The following is a 10,762-nucleotide window of genomic DNA, read 5'->3' as shown; positions in this document are numbered from 1 at the left end:
AAAAGCTGCTGAATCAATCTTGCTTGCACCCATAACAGAACAATCAACGGAAACAGAGAAGCATTGTTTCAAAATTGCCTTTGTGATTTTCATCATTGGACATGTGCTTGCTCTGACCGCCAAACATGACTACATATCAGTAGATTTTTGGGCTGCACTGAACGATGTCAACAAGATCAAAGATTGGAACTGGGGGGCATATGTGCTGAAGAATTTGTTACAAGCAGTTAGGAAGTTCAAAACCGATGTTTCAAAGAGGAACCCAACTATACATATAGTTGGATGCCATCTGTTCCTGCAGGCAAGTAATTTCTTTAGCAAACAAATTCATTTTTTACATTTTTAAAACAGGATTCATTCATGCCCATATGTTTTGCTGCAAAACAGGTGTTTGTTCTCGACAACTTAGAGCTCGGTCTACTAAACAAGCAACAAGGAGTAACACCAAGAATAGGCTTGTACGATTATGAGTCAATGAAAAAGATGGTCGAGCAAATCACAGTAAACATCCCAGGTGGTGAAGTCACTTTCAGCGGTGGCAAGGTACGTTTGAACTTATTCTTCAATTTTCCAACGGCATACGCAACCCACAAGACAAATTTTCTTCATTTTCTCATCCAGGACTAACTATGTTTACGGAAATCAGGTCAGGGATGATACGCCTGCAAGGGGTATTGAGTCACATGTAAATGTTGCGGGCACAGGAAAGATTGCCAAACCAGCTTTCAACCCGAAAAGAGCAAGTACTCCATGCTCGCCAATGTTGCGATCTACTTACACGAAGAATGGCGGCACGTAACCCTTCAAAAGATGGTTTGCGCTCTCACTCCGTTGAGTGCTTGTCATCCTAGCACAGAACACCCCTTGGAAATACAGCTTTGCCCATTTATGCCTCACCTCATATATCTGCGTCAAGAATGGATGCTTCCTCAGCGAGTACTTCTCCAACATCTGGTCCCATCCAGCCTCAAATTCTTCTTCAGTTATCATGTGATGGACAAGCTTGTGGAACTCCAGTTTGAAATTGCTGTTCTTGCTCCAGAGAACACCCATGGATTCCTTAGCCTTTTTCAAAACATGCCATTTGCACCAACGGTGCACTGTGTTTGGCAGCTCTGCTTCAATAGCAAGCTCCATAGACCGTGCTTGATCTGCATTTTCGTATAGAAGCAAAAACAAATGAAAAAAATGATCGGATCAGGCAACGTGCTGGTTACTATAACGCTAAAAGAATGTTGTTATGAAATGGAATTATGGTGTTATGCACACAAACCTGTAAGTATTGTCTGCGGATGTTTGCCACCCACCATGCAGACAAACTCCCTGAATATCCATTTGAATGTTTCCTCTTTCTCGTCTCTCATCATGGCTCAACCGAATATTATGCTTTGGAAGTGGTTGTTGACGCCAACAAACAGGCCAAACGGCATATCATACAGGTTTGTCCTGTATGTAGTATCAAATGTTATTGCATCTCCAAAATACCTATACTGATCGCACCCTCTACTTGTCACCCACATTAATGTTCTTATGCGGCTCTCCTCGTCGACCTGCACTGTGTAGTTGAACTCTGGATCATCAGCTTTCATATCCGCAAGCATGTTCATCGTTTTGACCGCATCAAGATCCGATTGCTCCTTGTTGAGCTTCCTGCACAATGTTTTCAGAGACCTTTTTGTAAATGGCACATTCTCCGCAGCACCAAAGAAGCTACCAACAATGCTGAAAACCTTCCCAAGGGAAACATTGTTGCCCCTCAACTGCTTCACAAGATCCTTGGTGTATCTATCTATATGCCTGTGCGACTTCCAATGCATTTTCTGGCCACATGTAATAGAGAGCGGATGGTTGTGCCCTGATTTGTGCTCTGATATGTACCAACCAGCATCCTTGGATCTCAGCAGCCTTATCATTGCACTGCAACCACATCTTGACGAATGGTTGTTCTCTTTTAATGGGGAACCCTACAGAAAGAAAAATAGCCATCAACCACAATTTTCATCAAGACTTGTCTACATCCTACTACACTCCCTCCCGCTCAAATAATTTTTCTCAAAGATGCATGCTAACTACAGTTCAGATATTAATGAAACTAGCTTGATACACGACTATTATACCAGAGGCATGGAAAAAAATTATTTTTCCCGCACACGTACCGCACAGGCACACACAATCTTTTGCATACATCGTACTCTTTGCACATTTAGCCTGCTCTTTGCCAACCGTATACCAAAACCAGTCTCCCATGAATAAAGGTTGTAGAATTCATAAGCCTCGTCCAGCGAGTCAAATTCTGTGCCAATCAAATTCTGTGCCAATCTTTGGATTGATGACATGCCCTTCACGATTTTCAGCATAAGCACGGACAGACGACTCAAGAGCTGTTTTCCTGTCAGGGTTCATCTCCCTCTCTTCAGGCGCCTTCCCTAGCCTCACCCTGAAACGGTATGTCGCACCAAAAACAAACAGTTAGCAATTAGACACATTTTTTTATTCAAACCACCAGTATCCATCTCTAATTACAAACTGTACATTTCCACAACCATAACCGTTATTTTTCTGCACGCAACTAAATGAACATTTAGTTATTTTTCTAGACTAAACAGAACATCATATTATACAAACCCAAACAGACATTCTTTATGTATGCATCCGGGGAGCTACTGATCCAACTATCTCTCCCTTAATTATGAAACCCAAACGTTAAGCTCACACATAGATTTCCCACTGTCAGGTAACTTTTTACCATTTTTCATCATGTAAATCATGAAAAAACACATCTAATTACATGATCAGAAATAGCATACCCCTAAAACCAATGAACAGCCTGCTAAAATCCACCAGATCATCCTAAAAGTCCAGTAAGGGCAGGCAATTTTTTGTTACATGCGCTAGCAGTCTAAGTAATACTGGAATCCAAATTAATACACAGCAGATGACTATCCAAAAATACTTTATGGGATAGAGTGCTATGTGCCACTCTGAAATCTAAAAACGTGAAAGTGAACACCATGAAAAATTTGCCCTCTGCGTCAGATATGAGCAGAACAGAACAACACACCTACTCCATACAATGAACTAGTTGAAAATGCTGCTGACAAAAACGCATCCCTTGGTCGTACAACCAAATTTTTTGCGAGATTCATCCCCAAATCTAAAACACGTGGTAATGAAGCATGGTGGGGGAACAGAAATAAGACTGACCTCCTCGTCCAGCCGCTGGTAGCTTCAGAACACAGCTCGTATCTCTGCCCATCTCCACCAATCAGTTCTTCGTCACCCTTCTCGAGCTCTAGAGCTGGGGCAGTCATGGAATCTTGGGACTCCATCGGGAACACACCACAATTCCTGCAGTCCAGGATATCGCCGTCAGTGGATGGATTTGCAAATAAAATGGGGGCAGTGATCAGGGGGCATAGAGATCTGGAAAAACAAAACATACCCGCTGAGCTCCAGTGCGTCTGTCGACATTTCACCGTTGGGGAATCGTCGCTGCCGTGCCCGTCTGGAATAAGAGAGCCGCCGCCGATGCAAGCTCTATGTTTCTGTGGACGAGAGGATAATGCCGATGAAAACTGCTCGCGTGGATCTACCTGCTCCACATGTCCCCGGGCCCATAAACCTGTTCTGTTTCGAAAAGTCCATAGTGTACCAAAATGCCGGCCCAGCCAAATGAGTTGTCCAGCAGGCCGGGGGACAGGAATCGGTGAGGGGCCGAACAGCATACGCCTACGTGATACTAGCTGTATCACGGACCGTATTTCAAAACATAGGCCTGCCACACAGCTGGACTGAGGTGACTGATACGCAATCCCAAAGCCCATTCCAACGCACAAGATTGCGGCGTGCCTGTAGGCCGGCCTCCAAAAGCCCGCACCCCTTCTAAAGCGAGTATACAAGGAGTAAGAAAGGCGTGATGGGAATCCAAAGGGAAACAAACGAGGGTGATTGAAACTGCAGTTGGACGGCGTTCAGGGTCACACATACACATGATTTTTTATTTGCTATTTGAAACTGTAGTTTGAAACCGAATCTCTTTTGCTATTTGAAACTGCAGTTTTTTTAAGGGCCACACATACACATGATTGCGACTGACCAATTTTGTGTGTCCTTTTCATGCCCAGAGTATTGCAGGTTGCACTGCTCGCTTGAACCAGCATTACCTTCGAAACCGAATCGAGTTAACAGTAGATCCAAAATGTTTTTTCTGTCATTTGGTTTGTCAAAATGGTGTTTGTTCACACACTGTCGGATGCTTAGTTAAGTTAAAACAATAATGTTGTATGAGTATAAGTAATAATACTAATGCGCTTTCACTCATGCTACGACCCCAGTAACAACTCTCTGAGATGGTTGTGCTCAAATTTATAGTTCCTGGTTAATGTTTTTTATCTTTTTACTTTATGTTGGTTTGTTTCTTTCAGTTTGTAAGTGCCCTTGGAATCCTGTTCACTGTTGGAAACTGCTGGACCTTGCTGTTGTTGATTGGTTCATAAGGTAAACTACGCCCTGCTTTATTTTTCGTTACTTGTTATGTGTTGATATCTATTATTCTTCATCTAATATCCATTTTTTCCCTTTGTTTGGTGTGTGTTGGTGGTTTTGGGGTTGTTCCTTAATCATTACAACCAAGGCATATTAGAATTTCTTTGAAAATATCCTATACTTTGAAGTAGTTGTGCTCATCACATAGCTTAGTTTAATTTGTTGTGATGATTTGTGCTTCCTGTGAGAGTAATACTGAAGCTTAACTTCATGAGAGAAAGGAAAACGCTTGGGAATTTAAAAGTTTAGATGAGCTTTCTGTGGTTATTCCTGGTGCCATTGCCGATGTAAGCTTCGCCGGCTCTTTATATTTTTATGAGCATGATGTATGTGCTTTCTGTGAGAGTAAGGTAGTAATACAACACAAGATGATGTTGCCTGCCGCTGCGTATCCGCTGTTTGGGAGTGAGGTGGTAAAAACTCCATATTTCCGACATCAGAAGGAAATCATAAAAAGAGTATACATGCACTTGCTCGACTAACAAAGCTGGTACCTAAGAGCAGGTCTGGTTCATGCTTTAGGGAGGTTAAATAAATTTCAGTCAGACGCAAAGTAATTTCTAGCATTGTTGCATTTGACCATCAGTAGATCATCATATATAACAGGACTATAGAACAAAGTACAGAAAATCATAACTTTTAGAACTGATTGTATTTCTGATTCGGTGGCTTCGCTACCGTTTTAGCTTAATGACATCTTCCAGTTCCCAGCTATGCAAGTCTAATATATTTGCATATGTTAGGTATAACACACGTATGACCCTATTTTGATACGCTATCCCACTTATGCATGTTAGCAATTTTTTGGAAGTTAGGTCATTAGAGTTACCAATCTGTCTTGATTCTGTAAGATTCATGGATCGATTTGAGCCGGTGAGCCACTTGCACTTCTTGAAGCTACTAACAAACCAGCAAAGGTACACATCCCTACAAACCAGATTGATCTTAAGACACTGGCTGAGCCCTGTGCGTTGAGAGCGTACCAGTTTTGGTTAGTTCATATCTCCTATGCTTTGCTGGTTCTTATGCATGCACCCAGTTGGTCTATGTAATGATTCTTCCCTCTCCTTGTGAAGCTTGAAGGTTTCAGATGCACTGTCGTCATAAAATATGGTCCCTGGGGAGTCATGGAGGTTTGTTTCCTGCAATAGACGTGGCAAAAAATATCTGCCACATGGAGATGGCTGCTGCTGCACTGCATGTGGATACAGAGGAAAGAAGTTCAGGTATCTTTAACCATCACAACTTACTTCCCTTCTTTCTTTGGTTCACAATTTGATATAATGATTGGCCTCACTGTGTTGCCACCTAATTAATTAGGTTCAAACTGTGTGTCCCTTGCATTGGCATCTACTATATATATTGAAAGTAGTTCTATTTATCTTTGCACCTTGATATATTTTCTAAAACCACTTCTTATGCTTCTATTTGTATATATGACATTTTCTGTGTTTTTCTCATGTTGATGTGCAGGCAAAATTCCGTTAGGCTTTGCTCTACTCTTAGTTACCATGAGAGTAAGTAACCAACACTTGCTTACTTCCTAATACTGACTGTGCGCTCAGTAGTATTTTGATTACTCATGTCTTGAATAAAATTCTGAATATAATAGCTCATGTCTTCTTATGCTTTTGTTTGATTATGATAAGAAAAGAAGAAATACTTTGATACATGATAGATATACATGAGCACATACTCGTGAATTTTCTATTAAATTTGTCCACTTGATTGCAGTTTCATCAATCGCTCTACATGGTGTCGTGCTTACTCTCGACATGCAATGGATTCAAGCGTGTGTAGGGAGCTTTCCTCAACCACATAGCGACAAATGCACGAGCCTTACGGTCTATGGTGTCACCGGCATGCAAGGTATATCAGGAACCATTAATCGGTCCTGCTCTACTTTTTTTGATCTGGGCAACTTGGATTCACAAATGTACGTTATTGCTGGTTGGTGGCTTGCTTGCAATATGCGTGGGTACCTTTAGACAAGAACGTATGCAGTTTATTGGGTATCACATGAGGAAATTTAAAAATGCCTAATTTACTGATATTTGTGTGGTTTCCCAATGATCATACTCTTTATGGAAAGCTATATCTTTTAACCCTTTATTCGTCCTGCAGCTATATCTTTTGTAGAACATATTCATTTGGCTTGAAAATATATCTGTAGTGACATGCTATTGTTAGCAATCATCCACTTCCGCTACACTCCTGTGATAAATAAATTAGCCTATCAAACATGCATTGTTTTATGTGTTGTCTGCCCCTCTTCGATTACGCCATTCTGTTGTACTGAATAATTTTTCACCTGTTGCAATGGTGTGTCTGAATTATTCATATCCTTTCCTAAGGTTAACTCATGTTTATTCTGGTTCGATTGATAGGAACATTATTGCTCAGATGGTTATTTGTTCCTAGGATTTTGATTTCTCAGTTTCCTCTTTCTCCTCTTCTTTATCATTTTTCTTAGGTTCATGTTAACTGATTAACAGTATGTTGTTTCTTTACTATCTATATATTGTTTTGCAGTTGCTAATCTCCATTGGATCGCTGCGTGGGGTTGCACATAGTGGTTGTGGCAAGTGGCATTGACAGATACAGTTTTGTTCTCTTCTTCTTCCTATCTATGTGCAAGAAGAATATAGGATGTTGCTTGGTTGACTATATGTTGTTTGAATTAAAGTACAAAGTCCATTTTGAAAAGTGTCGGTTATCCACGTCGTTAGTCAGTCAAACAAACATGTTTCTCGGTATCCATGAGAAAATAAGTTTGTAGGTGCTGGGTGGATGTGCCCATTTTTTGTGCAGTCTAGGTAAATAGATAAAGAAGAACTTAACTTAGTTGGCACATGGATCCTAATCAGACGGTTGCGGGCTGTCGAGGGATACTGCATCAATGGCTAAAACAATTCGGGTGACGTGGCTTCACGAGAAGCCAGGAAAATCAGCTAGTGGGGTGCCCCTATTTAGATATAGAAGATTTGTCCCCCCCGCCTCACACGCACAATCCTCATCTCCGATTGGATGCCATCTTTTAAGAGCACATGATACAATATAAGAAAAGTTAATAACATTGACTGCTAAAATTTGGACAATTAGAGCCTAACTGAATTAGTTGAATTTAGAATTTCTGATATGGATAAGCATATACAGATAGAGGATCAACATGACTGGGTGCTATAGAAAAAATGGTACCAAGAAATTGGTGAAGATGTGATAAAAGCTATAGATTTAGAAAATCAGTTTGTACTATTGATTCTAATCAATGGTATGAAAGATTTAGAAAATCAGTTTGTACTATTGCTTCTAATCAATGGTATGAACGATTTAGAAAATCACTTTGTATTATTGCCTCTAATCAATGGTATGAAAGTTATATATTAGAAAATCAACCTACACTATTGCTTTATAGGAAACAATATGGTGAACACCCAGTTTATTACATCGTTTGTGTTTGTGGTTTATCCTGATTGTAGTTTCAGTCATAGGTCACGCACGGCACTATTTCTAATAAAGGGTCATGCTTCTATATGGTGTTTATTTGCTATGATGTTTACTGTCGGTGGTACCTTTAAATTGTTGACTATATTTGTTTTGTACTCTATTCTTCTAGGGTGAATTTTGCTGCGATTTACGTCTGTTCATCCAAAGGAAGTAGATGATTGATAGAGATTCAGAGGGAGCAATTGATATAGATAGTTGTTGTGGTTCCTATTTCTTCAGGTAGTTACTTTTCTTGCAGTTTCCTTTTAGTTATGAGCTTCCTCTGCAGTATAGTCATTTCTTTATTTCATTACCAGTCCCTGTTGACTACAATGTAACCATGCATCGGCAACATAAATTGCAGCAGTTCTTAATCAGTTAAAAAAAGCAACCTGATCAATCTTGCTTCAGATTATGTTTCTATTGCTATTGTGGCCTGAGGTCCATCCCCCGTCGCCCCTCCTCTCAAGCCGCTACGGTGGCCTATATGTTTTAGTGGGTTCCGTCACGCCGGGCTGCCCCAGGCCCTGACCTAGGGTTTGGTGGGCGAGCTCACTACCATCCTCCCGGTGGTCTTCTTCCTCGCTTGATTCTTGGGCGCCCCATCTATTCTGGACGAGCACCTTCCATTGGTGGGTGAGGAGATCTGGCATGAACCACGCGCCGAGAGGATCTCAACTTCTGCTGCCTCTGCACGCCCTAGGTATAGCAGATCCTACACACTACCCTTTTTTATTTGTTTCAGTAGAGTAGGATGAACACCCGCAGCTCAGTCTGGGTTCGTAAATTGTGTTTTCCTCTCCAATATGCTCTGTTTATGCTTCAACTGCTATGTGTGACCATCACTCACGTATATGCACTACCTGTTATTCCTAAATTTTGTTAGCTCCAGTCTGCAACTACCCATACAGAATAAGAACAATCAGATAAATGTTGCATGGGATGTCAATAGCTTGGCCAATACATTGTCTATTTGTCTTCTTTAGACCACATTGCATTGTTAGCTCCAGTTTGTTGCCTATTGTTCGTGTCAAACTCTTGCTCTGATTTCACATGGTCTAATTAGTGTTCTATAGAGAACAATGCTTTTGGATTATGACTAATCTCTCAATTGTTTAGGTGGTGTAAATTCACATTATTTTTCAAAAGCATATTTAGTTCGTTTATCCTACATTATCTATGACAAGTCGATAAAAGATGTATATGTTATTTGTTCTTGCTCATGCTCTTTTCTTATATCTGTTCAGGCCTAATCTCACCAAACTTTGCTACACTTCACATCATGAGGGAAGGAGGGTAAGTAAGTAAATTGGCGACAACATATCATATTCCTTCAAGTCTTACTGAGTCCGAATTTTAAGTAGTGTAGTATCCCATCATTCCGTCAGCCAGACATTGAACTCATTGTGGACTCAATCAAAAGTATTTGAATTTCTCATATATTAGTTATTAAAACTATCAGTGGTGTAGTATCCAATCATTCTATAAGCCAAACATTGAACTGGTCGTGGATTTGGTCAGAAGTATTTGAATTTATCATATAATCTTGTGCTTTTTTACTTTTATCTGACTATGTTACGAAAAGGACCAGTAATAACTAATGTGATTTGAGAACACATAAGATCTCATGAGTTAGGATGGACATAACCATGCCCTCTGAAACAGTCACCAAACTTTAAGGAAGTTTGTATATGTGTCTTCATTTTTAAGGATTAGGATGACCACCTATCACCCACTGCCCAAAACCTTTATAGGGGGCCAGTGCATGAAATTGTTTTCTTGCTATACATACACACACTATATGCATAATTTGGCTAACACGAGATGTCTTTCAACAGATGCGTCCATCGCAATATCAAGCAAATCAGATGACAAGGTGTTTGGAGCAAGCTACTCATAGCCAACTACATAGTTTAGTACAATGCTGTATTGAAGCAGTGTAAATAAATAACTTGTATGGCCTGCTTTTGGTATATAGTACGGAACCTTGATCTTTAGGTATTTCATGCTACAATTGTTAACAAATGCACCGATGGTCTGTAACGAGATTTGATGTTTTGAATTGGACCATTACTGTTGTAAGTAAATATTATCTTATGCTTTTTGAGTAATACTACCAGGTGTTGGATTGTTAGACTCAATAAATATATACCATATGTTGGATCATTAAAAATTCGAAGATATCTATTGTATATTACCGGATTAGCTAAAACGGGACCGGGTGGGGTGTGGCAGGCCGCAATATCATGCTATTTTTATATATATTTGTAATGCTTTGATGAATGTATTACCGGTTGGATATGACTTGTATGGCAAGCCGCAGTTCCTATCTAGTAGGTGAGACCGTAGAACCGTTTGCCTCAAGGGACTCCCCAATTGAGCCGGACCAGTCGACTGCGGTTGATTTCATTCATTCCTTTAGTTTTGCTTTTTATTTTTCTTTTGTTTATAGCCGGAAATATTCTAAATGTATATATATTTTACAAATTGAATTTACTTAATTTCAAAAAAGTTCACCGTGCATAAAAAATGTTTATGTAACGTGAATTTTTTTCTAGATTTGTAAAAAAAATCATATCATTCAAAAAATTATTCACCATACTTAAAACTTCTCGTGTGTTTCAAAATAACTTCCTGGCCTATGTAAAAAGGTTTATACAATGTAAAAGATATTCGCCTAATTTCGGAAAAATATTTTGTACCATTAAAAAGAAGTCCATGACAAAAAAAT

General features: G+C 39.9%; 1 protein-coding gene and 1 non-coding gene across 9 annotated transcripts; one reads left to right on the top strand and one right to left on the bottom strand.

The window, feature by feature from the left end:
* Window positions 1-482: 482 nt before the first annotated feature.
* On the bottom strand, window positions 483-3,471 carry LOC125552685 (protein FAR1-RELATED SEQUENCE 5). Its single transcript, XR_015602271.1, has 5 exons — window positions 3,443-3,471; window positions 3,205-3,348; window positions 2,157-2,437; window positions 1,274-1,964; window positions 483-1,151 (listed from the first exon to the last, which is right to left on the bottom strand). It is a non-coding gene; the product is annotated as a protein FAR1-RELATED SEQUENCE 5 (transcript).
* Window positions 3,432-10,144, top strand: LOC125552686 (uncharacterized). 8 transcript variants are annotated; one of them, XM_087518853.1, is made up of 9 exons: window positions 3,432-4,497; window positions 5,397-5,536; window positions 5,622-5,771; window positions 6,019-6,062; window positions 6,280-6,414; window positions 7,078-7,148; window positions 8,162-8,734; window positions 9,279-9,327; window positions 9,870-10,144. In XM_087518853.1, exons 3-6 carry the CDS (start codon window positions 5,656-5,658, stop codon window positions 7,116-7,118), a joined length of 336 nt encoding a protein of 111 aa, XP_087374979.1. In that variant the 5' UTR covers window positions 3,432-4,497; window positions 5,397-5,536; window positions 5,622-5,655; the 3' UTR covers window positions 7,119-7,148; window positions 8,162-8,734; window positions 9,279-9,327; window positions 9,870-10,144. The 8 variants fall into 8 exon arrangements, with proteins under 8 accessions (XP_087374979.1, XP_087374977.1, XP_087374976.1 ...); XM_087518851.1 differs by having other exon boundaries at window positions 5,361-5,536; XM_087518850.1 differs by having other exon boundaries at window positions 3,432-5,536; window positions 8,162-8,271; window positions 8,443-8,734.
* The last annotated feature ends 618 nt before the right edge of the window (window positions 10,145-10,762 follow it).

The sequence above is a fragment of the Triticum urartu genome, chromosome 4A, assembly GCF_056163025.1.
Source record: "Triticum urartu cultivar PI428250 chromosome 4A, HENAU_Tu73, whole genome shotgun sequence".
Taxonomy (NCBI): Eukaryota; Viridiplantae; Streptophyta; class Magnoliopsida; order Poales; family Poaceae; genus Triticum; species Triticum urartu.
This window is presented reverse-complemented; position numbering and strand designations above follow the sequence as displayed.

Coding starts and splice junctions, on each gene's coding strand:
- LOC125552686 (XM_087518856.1), top strand. CDS start 5,656: ATGGTCCCTGGGGAGTCATGGAGGTTTGTTTCCTGCAATAGACGTGGC. Junction 6,063..6,279: donor TACTCTTAGTTACCATGAGA/GTAAGTAACCAA, acceptor ACTTGATTGCAG/TTTCATCAATCGCTCTACAT. Junction 6,415..7,077: donor TGGTGTCACCGGCATGCAAG/GTATATCAGGAA, acceptor ATTGTTTTGCAG/TTGCTAATCTCCATTGGATC.